This window comes from Pan paniscus, chromosome 19, assembly GCF_029289425.2.
Source record: "Pan paniscus chromosome 19, NHGRI_mPanPan1-v2.0_pri, whole genome shotgun sequence".
Lineage (NCBI taxonomy): Eukaryota > Metazoa > Chordata > Mammalia > Primates > Hominidae > Pan > Pan paniscus.
In genome coordinates, this window is record NC_073268.2 from 74,036,011 (window position 1) to 74,050,668 (window position 14,658).

At 56.8% G+C, this 14,658-nt stretch overlaps 1 protein-coding gene across 6 annotated transcripts in view; it reads right to left on the minus strand.

The window, feature by feature from the left end:
• Positions 1-915: 915 nt before the first annotated feature.
• CUEDC1 (CUE domain containing 1) overlaps positions 916-14,658 on the minus strand; it is a 94,592-nt gene continuing 80,849 nt past the window's right edge. For 2 of the 6 annotated variants that reach the window (XM_034942540.4, XM_034942541.4), the window contains exons 4-11: positions 12,913-13,039; positions 11,985-12,177; positions 10,608-10,691; positions 8,438-8,509; positions 7,466-7,559; positions 6,673-6,731; positions 5,791-5,861; positions 916-2,603 (exon numbers count right to left, since the gene is read on the minus strand). In XM_034942540.4, the coding sequence (XP_034798431.2) occupies positions 5,794-5,861; positions 6,673-6,731; positions 7,466-7,559; positions 8,438-8,509; positions 10,608-10,691; positions 11,985-12,177; positions 12,913-13,039 (697 nt within the window). In that variant the 3' untranslated portion in view covers positions 916-2,603; positions 5,791-5,793. Of the gene's footprint in view, positions 2,604-5,790; positions 5,862-6,556; positions 6,732-7,465; positions 7,560-8,437; positions 8,510-8,583; positions 8,700-10,607; positions 10,692-11,984; positions 12,178-12,912; positions 13,040-14,658 lie in introns of those variants that run through there. The other 4 variants (XR_004667264.3, XR_004667265.3, XM_034942542.3 and 1 more) reach the window with 4 other exon arrangements.

Sequence of the window (14,658 nt, forward strand, 5' to 3'; positions counted from 1 at the left end):
TGGGACTGAGAATTGGCATTTGGAACAGCTTCCCAGGCAATGAATTCCACGCAGAGAACCAGGGCTGGAGAATAATCCTGGTTTGCTCAGGACAGCTCATGTGGAGCGTCACCCTGTCCCAGGTGTGCCACTTTACAAGCCCCCCTGGGTCTGACTGGGAGTGGGGCCAGACCCTGATGGGTGGGGAGGCCCCTGCAGGAGTGCAGGAGGCACAGGAGTTGTCAGGGAAGAGAGAGGGTGAGGTCACTGAGCTGAAACATGGCATCAGGGGCAAGAGAGGCAGCCTTGGCAACAGTGACCCAGAGCCCAGGAGTAAGATGTGTGGTTGGAACCCCTAGGAGGTCGTTGGCTCAACACAAGGAAAAACTTCGACCTTGAGAACTGCCCTGTCTGGAAACGGCACCAGCTTCCTCTTCTGGCAGCGAGGGCCCTGTCCCTGTGGCGGAGGGCGCGGTAGTCCTGCTGAACTGGAGGAGGAGGAGGAAGGAGAGATGTAGCAACTGGGGCGATCTCTGAGTTCCCTTTGAAGTCTGAAATTGCACTTCCCTGCAACCTCCAGTCTGCCTTTAATCCAGAAGCTGTTTATTTAGGGAGGTGGCCGTCTGGAGCTTTCTCAACAGACTGGCTTTCCCCATGGTGTTTCCCTTGCCTGATACAGCAAGCGGTTTACAGTCCTGGGCCAAACAGGAAGGCGACAGCGCTAGACACAGCCGGCAGGTCCGCAAGGCTGCGGTGCAGCGGTGCCGCAGGTGTCACCTCGAGAGTGCAGTCGGACAGCGCCGCGGGTGAATGGGCCAGGCAAGGCAGGGGTACCCTAGGGATGCGACGCGGGGCTCCTGGGGACAAACCCTGCCCCAGGCCGGGAGGGAGGAGGGAGCAGGAGGGTCCAGCCCACGCCGCTGGCCACATCAGAGCACCAAGAGAACACCAACTCTTTATTACAGGAATTCCTATGAAACAGCTCCAAGAAAAAACCCACACATAGGAGGAAAAAAAATACAAAGCAACACTCAACAGACGTGGGGCTGGGGTTTCCCCCACAGTGCGCCGAGTCCTGGCGCGGGGAAGGCTCAGAGACCCGTCGGGAACTCGAGCTGGGGGACCGAGGCACTCCTCGGAGACCCCCCCCCGCCTCCAGGGCCCCAGGCCTGGCGCGGGGAGCAGCGGAGGGGGCGGCCGCTCCTCGGCAGGGCCCCCCGAGCCAGCGTCCTGGCCCCGCGCGCGTTTCCAAACTTGGTCACGCTCGGCGGCGGCTGCGCGTCCCGGCCCTCCCCCAGCTCGGCGTTGCGAGTCCGGGCAGGGTGGGCGGGACGAGGTGCGATCGCCGGCTCGCCTTCGCTACGCCCTTGTGATCTTGGGGCCACGGAGGCCACCAGGGCCCGGCCAAGGATCGGATGCCACTCCCAACCTCCCAAAGCCGCGCCGAAGCCTCGTGCCTGCCCAGGCTTCCCGGCTCTCCGGAAGGTCTGCGCCCTCCCATGTCCAGGGCGGGGCCACGGGCTGGGCAGCCTCCCTCCCCGTGGCAGTGGTCAGTGCCGTGTAAGCGTTCCTAGAATCAGAGTTCTCCTCCTCAGATCACCCGCCCTTCTCAGGGGCACCCAGCAAGCCCTTCTGCCCTAGGCGCTCCCACCCAGGCTGGCGGCCTTTCCGCCTTGCTCTTTAGCCATGTACCTGCTCAAAGGGGTCACTCCAGGACCCACCGCTGCCCACCCTCGGACAGCAGGGCTTCCAGTCCAGCTGGGGAGCCAGAGCCCCTGTGAGCCCCTACTGTGGTGTGACTCCAGAACTGGCTTTTGTCTGCTGCCAAATTAAAGACCCTGCCTCCCCAGAGTCCTCCAGCTCCGGGGTGGCCACCCTCCCCATCCCCGCTGGGTGATGGGGAGCTGCTGGGAGTGAGCCCATCCCTAACAGCAGCAGCCTGATGAGGCCAGACGGGGCAGGGCAGTCGGCAGATGCTTTGCAGTAGCCCATAGCTCCTCAGAGTTCCTGGGGGACTGGCCAGGGACCTCCCACCCAGGCTGGGTGCAGGGCTCGTGTGCTGGGCCAGCAGCCCCGGGGGAAGGCTGAGATACAGGAGGCCATGGAAGGGAGGGGCACAAGTGCCCGGAGGGAGCTGAGGAAGGGGGACCAGAAGGGAGCTGAGGAAGGGGGGTCAGGCAGAGTCTGTGACAGGAGAGATAGAGAATGGAGGGAGGCAGAGACTCCACCTTCAGGCCAAAGAGCCTCTGGTGGGGTCATCTTGCCCTTTTCCATATTCCAACTTTTATCTGCTTTCTGGATTTTTTTTTTTTTTTAAGGGAGGTTGGTTCCTGCATTTCCACTCTTTGACCATAGGAACGCCTGGCTACAAAAGGGGCTGTAATTGGCTGCTGCCTATAGGGGCCCCAGGTCCTTCCTCCAATTGCAAGGCAGCAACTCCGAAGTTCTAAGTCCCATGGAAAGTGGCAGTGGTTGGGCTGGACTGTGGCTGGAGGATCACTGGGCCTCGGTTCTCAAGCACCATCTGTCTGGCTGCAGCTGGGCCCTTCAGCTGGGGGCCAGTGTTGCTTTCCAGCTGCCCCCACCGGGTCAGATCATCTCTGGCAAGGAAGAGCTGCTGGCATCTGGTAGGGGAAAAAAGGGATGGGAGGAATCTTTTTCAAAGGAGCCCAATGGTCTTTCCTGGTCACTGGTTCCTGGAGAGACAGTTTTGGGAGAAGTTACTAAAGACGTAAGCCCTCTCCTTTCTCCAGGGACTCGAGGTCAACCGTAGAACTCTGCCTGGGTCATCCCCCCATTCAAATTCCTAGAACCATTCCAGCTTGCCCAGCTGCAGGGACTCTGACAGCAGGAGATGGAGTGGAGGAATGGAATCCCGGGGTGAAGCAGCTGTAGGGGAGGGCTTCAACGTGGGAGGGTACCTGGCCCATTCTAATACGTCATAGCTCAGGGGAGCTAGGCCACAGAGACCTGTAGGTGGAGAAAAGTAAACTGGGGGCAGAACTTGGTAGGACTCAGACACCAGGCTGAAGAGTTCCTAAGACTTTACTCAGAAGACTCATTCAGGCCAGGCGCAGTGGCTCACGCCTGTAATCTCAGCACTTTGGGAGGCTGAGGCGGGCCGAGGTCAGGGGTTTAAGACCAGCCTAACCAGCATGGTGAAACCCCGTCTCTACTAAAAATACAAAAATTAGCCGGGCGGGGTGGCACGTGCCTGTAATCCCAGCTACTCGGGAGGCTGAGGCAGGAGAATGGCTTGAACTTGAGAAGGGGAGGTTGCAGTGAGCGGAGATTGCACCACTGCACTCCAGCCTGGGCAACAGAGCGAGACTCCATCTCAAAAAAAAAAAAAAAAAAGAAAAGAAAAAGAAAAAAAAGATTCATTCAAAGAGCACAGGAAGAATGGAACTAAAGTGGTGTTTTGGTGGTGGGATAATCAGAGTAGGTAGGGGCAGTGAAGAGAACAGGGCTGTGACCTAGGTGATGAGCATCTATCAGGGTGGTAATGGAAGGAATAGAAAAGAGAATGAAAGGGGGCAGTCAGGAGGAGAGACTGAGTTGCTATCCAAGGCTGAAAAGAAAATCTTGGGTGCAGCTGGGGACACGAAGCAGCTCTGGAAGCCTAACTGCGATGGAGATTCAGATGTAGGAGCCAGATGCGCAGAAGTGTTGCTGGTGCTATAAAAGAGGGCGGAGGCACTGCCAGAGTGGGCAGTGAGAAGACTTCGAAGAGGGTCAAGGGCAGAGCAACAAGGAGAGCCAGTATTTAGGGAGTGGGAGGAGCAACAGGAGCCAGGAGAGAGGAAGGAGAACCAGGCTTCCTGGGATCACAGGAGCCAAGGGAGGGCAGCTTCAGGAGAGATCAGGGGAGTGCGTGTGGAAGAGCACCATAAGAATGCGGAAGACGCTAAGGCCCTGAGCTGCTGGGTGACCTCCGAGTCAATCCGAGTGATGGGAGGGGCTGTCAGCCTGCAGTGGATGAAGGAGGACGGCAGGGAAGACTCAAGGACCCTTGGTGTTTAAGGGGAGGAGGAGGAGGATGTCAACTTGCAGAAGGAGCTGGAAGGGGACAAGCTGGAAGTCCTAGGACAGAAATAAATGATGAGGTGCAGGTACAGTGGCTCACACCTGTAATCCTAGCACTTTGGGAGGTCCAGGCGGGCAGGTCACCTGGGGTCAGATGTTCGAAACCAGCCTGGCCACATGGCAAAAATCCATCTCTACTAAAAATACAAAAACAAATTAGCCAGGCAAGATAGTGGGTGCCTATAATCCCAGCTACTTGGGAGGCTGAGGCAGGAGAATCGCTTGAACCTGAGAGGTGAAGGTTGCAATGAGCCAAGATTGTGCCACTGCACTCCAGCCTGGGCAACAGAGCGAGACTCTGTCTCAAAATAAATGAATGAATGAATGAATGAATGAATGAATGATGAGCAAGTTTCTGATGTAGGGGTGGTTTGGACAGGACCCGTTCTCCCTGGGGACCAGTAGGAAGGAGAAGGGTGTGGAGATAGTAGCAGCGTGGGGTGACAGTGGACGCGATTCCCTGGCAGGCTCTATCTGGGCATTCCAGGACAGTGGGAAGTGGGCTGTGGCTCTGTGTTTGAGGAAAGCCTGAGGGGAATAGAAGGGGCTGCAGTGCCTGGTGGGAGATGTGGTAGGGAGTCAGGTGGAGTGGGTGTGGGGGCCAGCTGCCCAGGCAGAGAGGAGAGGGCACTTGTATTTACTTGTTCCCGGTTTCCCTCCATTGTGACTATCCTGAGGCAAGTGAGTATTTCTCCATGGTCTGACACAGGGCCATACCTGCCACACCATCAACTCAAGAAAGCCTTGTAGATGCTGCCCACTGGGACCAGACAAGTGGCTGGGGAAGGCCGGGCAGCTTCCCCTCTCCCATGGTAAACGGGGGCTGGAAAAGGGACAGCTGTCTTGGCCAACTCCTGAAGGAGTCCTTGGTATTTTCTTTTTCTCCCCAAGAGGGTGCACAGGAAGCGAGGAGGAGAAATGGCTTGGAGCCCTGGGGCTTCAGCCAGAAACCGCTGCCTCAGGAGGGTTTCCTCATCCTGGTGTGGCAGATCCCAGCCCACCCAACCCAAGCAGGGGGCTGGAGAGAGTTGTGTGTGTGCACAGCCGGGTTGAGACCACCTCAGTTTTTCTTTTCTTTTTTTTTTTTTTTTGAGATGAAGTTTCACTCTTGTTGCCCAGGCTGGTGTGCAATGGCGCGATCTCAGCTCACTGCCACCTCCGCCTCCCAGATTCAAGTGATTCTCCTGCCTCAGCCTCCCAAGTAGCTGGGATTACAGGCGCTTGCCACCACGCCAGGCTAATTTTTATATTTTTAGCAGAGACAGGGTTTCACCATGTTGGCCAGGCTGGTCTCGAACTCCTGACCTCAGCTGATCCACCCACCTTGGCCTCCCAAAGTGCTGGGATTACAGGCATGGGATACCATGCCCAGCCAGTTTTTCTTAAATCGTCCTCTCAGTGTGCTATGTGTGTCCTGGACTGTCTTCTCAACTGGACTGTAAACTCTTCAAGGTCAAAGCTGATTTTGTTTTCCTGTTCTCAGCATCTGTCATAGGCAGGTGTGCTCATCTTTTGTCAAATGAATAAATAACCAAAAAAGACATGCAATGAACTAGTTCCCACGCCCGTGTCCCTGCCGCAACTATGAGGGAAGACATGTGGGGCCTGTGCTACCCAGTTGCCTGAGCCCAGCGCCTCTGGACACCTGGGAGGACACGTGGGGTGCATAGTGTGGGGGGCCCTGGCCTTGGGCAGTCCCTGGGTTGCTATGGCTCCAGGCCTTACCTCTTACTGTCCTTCTCGCAGGCCTTCCTCCACCTTGGGTGCCTCCTGACGCCTGCCCCGGAAGTCTTCATCTGAAAAGGAGAGGGAAGCTGCCTCATCCTCTACCCTGCAGGGCCTCGCTCAGGCACGGCCCCCAGACTGGGCAAGAGAGCTGACCCGACTCTCTCTGCCCCCTTCATTTGGGGCCCATGCAGATCCCCCCAGGTAGACGATGCATGGGTCCAGGGAGAGAGGCAGCAGGACACTCAGGTGCTGGCCAGGGTCCACCACTGAGCTCTGAGACCTTGGACAAGTTCTCCCCTCGTCTTTGGGCCTCAATTTCCTCATCTATAAAATGGGATGGAAAAGCTGGACTATCTAGATGACCTCTGAGGCCCTTCCAGTCCTTGTTTCTGGATGCCTCCTGACCCTCGAATGTGGCATGAGGATCAGGGTTCAGCTGCGGGCCCAGGAGGGTCTGAGGCAGAGTCTTCTGACCCACGTGGCCTTTGGAAGGGACTGGGTGAAAGTTGAGAAGCCTCTGGGCCCACAGACTGAAGCTGCCCAGTGCTTGGTTCTCAGGCCGAGGGTCCCCCATGGGGGCAGGCCTGTCTGCCACCTCACACCCAAAAGAATATTCCCCAGAAACAGTACCTGGCACTTCATGCTACAGGTACACATCTAGGTGGAAGTAGGGCTAGGGCCCCCTTTCAGGGGTTGCAGGAAGGGGGAGGCAATGTCGACCAAGTCAGGGGGATCCATTTCTTTGGGTCACCTGCCCACCAACCCTCAGTGTGTTCCTCCAGGGGACAGGGCGGGTGCTCCCATGAAACACCCAGGAACTCCGCTGGGAGATCACCGATCATAGAGAAGTTGGAGCTTACGACTCCCCTCCAGCCTCACCACACGCGTGGCCCTCCACATCATCCAGGAGGTTGGCTGTTGACGCGGCAGCCCCCAGCCTGCCAGGCCATTCAGGAAAACCGTCCCAGGGATGAGGGGACACTGCCCTAGTCCTCCCAGTCCCACTGACTCTCTGCCCCATCCCTCAAAGCTCTGGAGGTACCTGACACACCCACCTGACCCCCCACACCCTTAGTACTGTCCCCCAGGCTCATTTTCCTGAGGTCAGTGGTATGGCCAGGCCCTGACACTCTCGCCCAGCTTACATCTCTGGGGATGGAGAAACAGCTTCCTCCCTGTTTCCCTCTGGCTGCTGAGCCTCTGCTATCCTAGGCCCTGTTTGAGAAGCATGAATAGGAGTTCTGATAAAAAGGTGGAAAGCCGTATTTCTACTCGAGGAAGGGAGCGCCAACATGCTTGGAGTGAGGAGGACTCGTGCACCAGTTCAACTAGAGAAATGAAGGGAAGGTTTGATATTGATGGAAGAACCACTTTTTCTCCCAAGAAGTACATAACCTCAGACCAAAAAAAAAGTTAATAGGACAACTTCTGGGCCTACAGAAGGGAGATAGGAGCTGCTGCCCTGCTCCCTAGGCCTGGTCCCTGGTTGGCAACGAGAGACGGGCAGTGGACTGGTGGCCAAGCTCATGGAGGAGAGGGGAGGAGGAAGGGAAGGCCACAGAGCCCAGTTCCACTCCCAGGGGAGGGCACAGCTGCAGGGAGTCCAACAGGGGTCTTGCTCCGTGGCCCTTGGCTTCCACCACCCCCACCAGTGCCAGGCTGGAAAGGATACGACTGATGCTTCAACAAGTGTTTCCTCTTTGACTTCCTCATTTTGGTCTTCTCTGAGAAGGCTCGGGCAAGTTCAAACAGTTTCCTCCGGGTGGCTGGGGGCAGAGAGACCTGTGAGTCATTCTCTTAGCAGCCAGCACACCAGATGGCCTCCTCCCAGGTGTGGGAAAGGCCAGGGGAGGACCAAGGCCCCCCGGAGTGGGAGCAGGGGGCAGGCAAGCGTGGGAGCTGAGGAGGGAGAGGTGACAGGAATCGCAGACCCCTGAGGACGCCACCCCAGGAGCAAGAGGCTACATCCTGGGTCAGCCTGCAGGGGCAGCACAGGACACCCTGAGCCAGGCCCAGGGACCGCAGGCGGCTCAAGATCCAAGTATTCCCTCCCCAGCTGCAACACACTGCAACGCATCTTGGCTCGCTTTCCCGCCGCCACCGCCTTCCCGCCCCTCCCCTAGCCACCTCCAAAGTTGGTTCTGGGATTTCCATGTCTAATCCGAGATTTTCCCTGAAATGGAGCCTGAAAGGATCGCAGCCTCATTCACACATGACTGTGGGTCTGTGTGGCGGGGAGGTGAGGGGGAGGGAAGGGGGCATTCAAGGCTGGTAGGACTTTGTGGAAAGAGGTCCCCCACCCCCACAGAGGCTTAGCAACGGCCTCTCTGTGCAGTCAGCTCCGGCCAAGCCTCCTCAAGCCACAGAGAACGTGAACATGAGGATTGCGGTGAGGGCATGTGTGGCACGTTATTTTTCTGCAGACATCTGGCTCAAGAGGATTTAAAACTTAATTTGTATCTAGACTCAGCTGTAGAGGGAAATGAGGCAGGAAGGCTGAGGGAGCCAGCCTGCAATGAAAATGTCACTGGTTCACCAAGAGTCAGCTGCATTACACACGCTGAGGGGCTCCCTCACTCCTGGGAGGCCACAGGGCCTGTCTCAGAAAAGCTGGGGAGGGAAGCGGGGCCTGAGTGGGACTCACACTTTCCCATGTGTTTCAGCTTGTCCCTGAATAAGGCATCTTCAGACACAGCGGGGTTGGCGTCGCCAGTTCCTGGAAGGAGACACCTGCTGAAGGCCGGCCACCGTGGCCAGCCATGGCCGCTGTCCCAGCCCTACCCACCCATCTGAGGACAAATGCAAAGAAAGAGCAGGCTTCTTCCCTGGCCAGAAGGGAGTTTAAAGCAAGGAGGATGTGGAGTTCCAGGAGCTCCTCTTTCCGCTTGTGGACTTTGTTTCCTCCTCTGTAAAAATGGGGAGGGTTCAGTGGTCTACTGTGTGTGCGGACAGCCAGCTCGTGTGTGCTCCCAACTGTCCACGCCTCTGACCAACTCCATGTTTCATGACATCACCTTGGTAGCTTGGGAGTATTTCCACCATGGAGGTCACCAAGCACTACATATCAGGCTCCCGCTGCACCCAGAGTTGGCTGTGAAACATTCACCAGCACACCAGGGGCCTCCTGCACCCCGACATTCATGTGACAGTCAAATGAGGTGCTGGCTCAGAGCCGGCATTCACCTGTAGCAAGTCCCTTGTCCTTCCTGCCAGGTAAGCCCATCCATTGCTCCCTCCCAGCCACAGGGTTTCTGGCTATTAGACAATGAGTAGGAATAGAATGGGACTAGTCCTGGAGTCAGAACCCCACCGGCCACCCAGAGTCTCCCAGGCTCGCTCAGCATCCACTTGGGTTTTTTGCTGCCTTTCTGAAGCCCCTGCTCTCTGTCCTGCAACTTGGTTAATCCCCAGTCACCTTGCCTGCTAAGTCCCCTTTGAGTCATTCTGATCCATCTCAGCAGCCCCGGTATCTCTAGTTAATTCAGGATCAAGGACAAGAGGCTCCTGCTTAAAACTCCCAGCTGCACATCTGCTGAGCCCTAAGCTCCCAGCCTGCTGCTTATGAGTCAGTTCCACAGGATTTTCTCCCTTCAAGCTGGGATCAGCTCAGCTCCCCATCCCTCTGCTCCTCCACCCCCAACTCCACTGCATGATGCAAGGTCTATTCCAGGCAAGAGCCCTTCTCCGAGGTGGGCAGCTTGTGTACATGTGGGGCAGGGGGCACTGACTGATGAGGGGCCACTGTTCGCACACAGGCACCAGGTCATCGTTCCCAGCTGTGGCTCAACCCAGTAGTCTGCGCATCCCAGGAGCACTGCTGCCCCCTCACCCCCATCCAACCCTCCTTCAGCCATTAGAGCTTCTGAGCAGAAAGGCCTGGCCCTCTTTACAGGCAATTCTTACTTCCCACCACCTTGTACACAAAGCTAGAAATTCCTCTTCCTCCAACACCTAGGGCAAGGCCCAACAGATGGCAGATATTCTCCAGCTATGTCATGAATGAATGAGTAAACTCCCCAGATTAATCCTGCCCTCCTTTTTTCCCATGCATTTGCTAAAATCAATAAGTCCTCAGCTTTGCTAGTTTGTTCTACCTGTTTTCTGGGCATTTCTCCTTACAAGACCATAAGCTTCCCCAGGACACAGACCAAGACTTATTAGTCTCTGAGCCCCACCACGGGGCATTTTGGGGTCCTTTTCTTCTTTTTTTTTTTTTTTTTTTGGAGACAGGGTCTCACTCTGTCACTCAAGCTGGAGTGCAGTGGCATAATCACAGCTCACTGCAGCCTCAACCTCCTGGGCTCAAGTGATCCTCCCACCTCAGCCTCCTGAGTAGCTGGGACTAGAAGCACATGCCAATATGCCCAGCTAATTTTTAGTACTTTTTTGGTAGAGATAGGGGGGTCTCATTTTGTTGCCCAGGCTGGTCTTGAACTCTTGGGCTGAAGCAATCCACTCTCCTCGGCCTCTCAAAGTGTTGGGATTACAGGTGTGAGCCACCGCACCTGGCCATGTGTCGTTGACTAGCCTACACTCGAGGCATAGGTTGAGGGTTCAGCCAGCCTATGTTACTTGATCACAACTGTGGGCTCTGAAGCCCAGCAGTGGCTGGATTGGAAAGACCCCAGAGCTGCTAAATGGAGTGGATATGGAGGTGGGGGCAGAAGCAGCCCCGCCAGCCTGCTGAGGAGGCCCAGCCCCCCTCCCACAATCTGTTTTCTCACCCTCCTCTCAAACTCCAAATATGCAAAGCAAAGTTGGGTGTGAGCTCCCCGCCATGCCTCTAGGTTTTCTTCCCCAGAAGGCAAAGTTACCTGGGACAGGAGAGGGAAAGCCAAAGTCGTTTCCGACAGCCACGCTGCTGGATTTAGATTTCTGGGATTCGTATTTCAATCGATCTGGAAAAGGACCACATTCACAGGTCAGGGAGGTTAGCTCCTGGGCTCCCAGGGGCAGGCTGGGCTGGGACACAGTAGTTTGCTAGAGGCTAAGTCCCCAGAATCACACATGAGTACACACGGGCACCCAAAATATGAGTGCACACATCTACCAGCTCTCAAAGAACCAGCAGTAAAAGAAACTACTGCCTGACAGCCATCTTAAATGTCAGAATTAAAAGGACTCAGAGAGACTGTAGAGTCCAAACCCCCTCATTTAAAAAGAAAGGCATGGCCAGGGATGGTGGCTCATGCCTGTAATTCCAGCACACTGGAAGGCTAAGGCAGGCAGATCACCTGAGGTCAGGAGTTCGAGACCAGCCTGGCCAACATGGTGAAACCCCGTCTCTACTAAAAATACAAAAATCAGCCAGGTGCGGTGGCGTGCGCCTATAATCCCAGCTACTTGAAAGACTGAGGCAGGAGAAACACTTGAACCTGGGAGGCAGAGGTTGCAGTGAGCCGAGATTGAGCCACTGCACTTCAGCCTGGGTGACAAGAGCGAGACTATGTCTCAAAAAATAAAAAATAAATGGAAAAGCCTTGAGGCTTCCAGCACCTTTGCTGCAGAGCTGGGGCTAACCTTGGGCCTCAGCCCAGCCTTCTCCCTCCACAACTTGCTCCTCCCCCACCAACACACCATCAGTTACACACACAAGCTCTCACGCTGTGGCCATCACAGGGACAGAGCTCCACAGCCCTCTCGTCTCCTCTACCCCAAACGCACTGCCACCCTGCAGGGGAAAGGCAGCCAGGCTGGGGAGCAGGGTCTCCAACCCAGAGACAACCCAGATACCTGCAAAGTTCCAGAGCCCCTGCTCTAAAGTCTTCCACTCAAGAGCCTCCCCCGCCCTGGCCTTCATGAGCCCAGTCGTTCTGTTTCCGGAGCTCCAGACACATCACGCCTGCACTGGGGCTGGGGCTCTGTGAGGAGGGGCAGTGCTCTTCTCCCTGCTGCCTTGTGCCAAGGCCAGTGCCTGGCACAGAGCAGGTGTGCAAAGGGAAGAAGGCCTAAGAGTGCACATCCTTCTTCCTCTGAGTCCCGAGGGAGAAAGGGGTGGGCTAGTGACCCAGGTCCCCATAGGCAGAATTCTGAGGCTCCCATGGGATAACTTGGTGGGAGTCATGCCTCAGTAGGACAGAAAGCACCTGGCCCCCTCAGCCCTCAGCTCAGTGTTTTCCTGAGCCCCAAGGCTAAAGCCAGCATCACCTCCCTTCTTCAGCCAGGGAGAAGTGGCTGCAGGCGCTGCCCACCTCTCTCCAGAGCGAGGAGGAAATCGCGGTTCCGTTGCAGCTCCTTCATGAACTCCTCGTTCTGCAGGAAAAGCGCGATCCTCTCGTCCTCCAGGTACTGCTTCCAGCGGCTCTCCTGGTCTCGGGGCCCTGGCTCAGCCATGGCAGATGGACCTCCCTCTCCACTCCCAGGCTTGGGGCCCCCAGCGTTACCCTGAGGAGGGAAGCGAGCATGTTGAATGTGTACACACAAGGGTACATGTTGCACAAACATCCACATCCCTCTGGTTGCACACACGCCCTGTCCAACATCCTCCAGCCCTCACCTGAGGCTCACACCTCCTAATGGAACCTGGTTGTGAGCCAAAATCCAACGGACAGGTCAGAGCCATTGCTGCAGGGGACACAGCAGTAGCCTAAAAACTATTTTTCCCCCACGCCACGGACCACCTCATACCTTCATCTACAACCTGAACAGTCCTGAAAAGAAATCTGCAAACTGTGGAACAGCCTATACGTCAATTCCCAAACTCAACCCTCTCCCTGCACCAGCAGCCTCAGGGTGGACCTGCCCCGCTGTGGGGCACCTTGGGGCATGCCAACATCTAGCAAGAAGCAGCCTCTGGCCCTTTCCCAAGGGAGGAAGGGGGGTGCTCTGGCCCTCCACCATTGGCCACCCCATGCCCGCCTCTCTCCAGCCTGAGGTGACTGCTGCAGCAGACAGCCTCCTTAGGCTGTCACCTTCCCTGGATAGAACAGGAAACCTCCAGGCCCAGGCAGGAAGTGAGGCTTTCAGTTCAGCATTCCTGCCCTACGAACCCGGGGCAACAGAAATAGCTCAGCCTGGGTTTAAACATCACGAAGTAAAACTGGCTGGCACAAATTGTGTGGGCAAAGAGAGATGCTGGACAAGCAGGTGGGAGTGGAAGGCGGGGGCGGCCCCCGTTACCTGTATGCTGTCCAGCTGCTGGGGCAGGATGCGGAGAAAGTCATCCGGGAGGTTGCCCAGCAGTGGTGGGTTCCAGTTCCGATAGCGTCTCTGGCTTGTAGGGGCTCCAGAGCCCAGCGCGTCGATACTAGGGGATGGCAGGTGACAGGGAAGAGGAAGTCATTAAGCCCAACCCCAGGTCTCCTGGCCCCATCACACCAGGTCCTCAGGCAGGTCGGATCCTGCTCAGAGATTCCCATGGCCTCCACTGCCTCCAGAACAAAGGCCCATCACTCTGTCTCATCACTGGAGATGTCTCCACCAGCCTCAGCGAACTCCCCAGCCATCATGCTCTCCAGTCACTCAGTGCCCTTCCAGGTCTCTGGACCTACAGAGCTGTCTGTCCACGGTGCACATGTGGAACTCTGTGGATTTAGCCATAGATGTTTACAAATGTCCCCTAAAGACAGCAGGGATCGTATCCTTTCATGCTTCTATCCTAGCACCTACACAGTGCCAGGCTCATGGTGCTGAGTGACAGGTATGGTCCAAAGGAACAGACACATAAGCCACCAACAGCACAGCCTGCTGCATGTTGGTTTGCTGAGGAAGGGGCACATGGGGACGCCAGGATCCCTACAGAGGGTAAAGCAGATCTGAGCTCCAGTTCTGGCTCAACCACCAGCCGGCAGGGTAGTCTTAGGTGGGCCCCTGTTCCCTCTAGGGCTCGGTTTCCTTATCTAGAAACTGCTGCCTCCCTGCCCAGGTGCTGGGGAGCCCCTCAGGAGGCCGTGTCCTGAGCAGTGTTCTGAAAACGTGCGTGGAGATGTGAGTGTGGAAGGGATCTCGCTCTCAGGGTGCTCTGGGGCCGCTCTTTCCAGGCCCGTTGTGTGTGTGGCAGGAGCTCTGTGCCATGGCAGAGCCAACAGCTGGGCAAGGCAGTAGAGGAAGAGGGGGTGGCACACACCCTCCCTGACCTCCAGGCTCCCGCCCTACCGCCCTGGGCCTGAGGGCAGCTCGGAGCCCGGCCAGGAGCTCCTCACAACTCCATGGCAGCCTGCAGCGTGGCAACCGCAGGACACGTGTTCCGCTGAATCAGGGAAACGGCACACTGAGAAGGCAGCCGACGGCCGGGCGGTGGGGGCTGCTCTAGCTCTCGGGCCTGGCTTTGATTTGGTCTTCAGCTCTAGGAATCCCGCCCGCCCCCTCACTGGAGGGGAGCTTTTCCGGGCTGCAGCTGACTATGGAAATAACTTCCTTTCCTTTTCTATTTCGGGCGGGTGGCCGGCGGCGGGGGCGAGGGGAAGGGGCGGGGGCGGCAGCAGAAGGGATAACCAGCTGCTAAGTGCCTGGTGGGAGCTCAGCTCTTGCAGACTGGAGCCAAGGGAACCCCAGCACGCCTCGTCCACCCTCTCCCGGCACAGACACAGGGGGAGAGGGAATGGTCTGGAGAGCAGCTTGCATCACAACCCGGGACTCCCATTCCTAGGCCAAATTTTTTTCTACATCACTGCCACCTTCTGTCACTGTTGGAGGCTTCATTTTTCTCCAAAGGCCAGAGATGGGGAGAGAGGAAGCCTCATCTCTCAGGGACTCGCAGACCACCCCAGGCTACAGCAGGGAGGGACCCTCGCCAGGGGTATTACCAGTTCTTGAGGTCTCAGGGTCTTCATCTGGGACATGGGTGCCCACCCCCAATTTAACCACACCTCGGAGCCACCCAGGAAAGCAGTGGAGGGAGAACCTCAGAGGTGCACCTGGACCCCT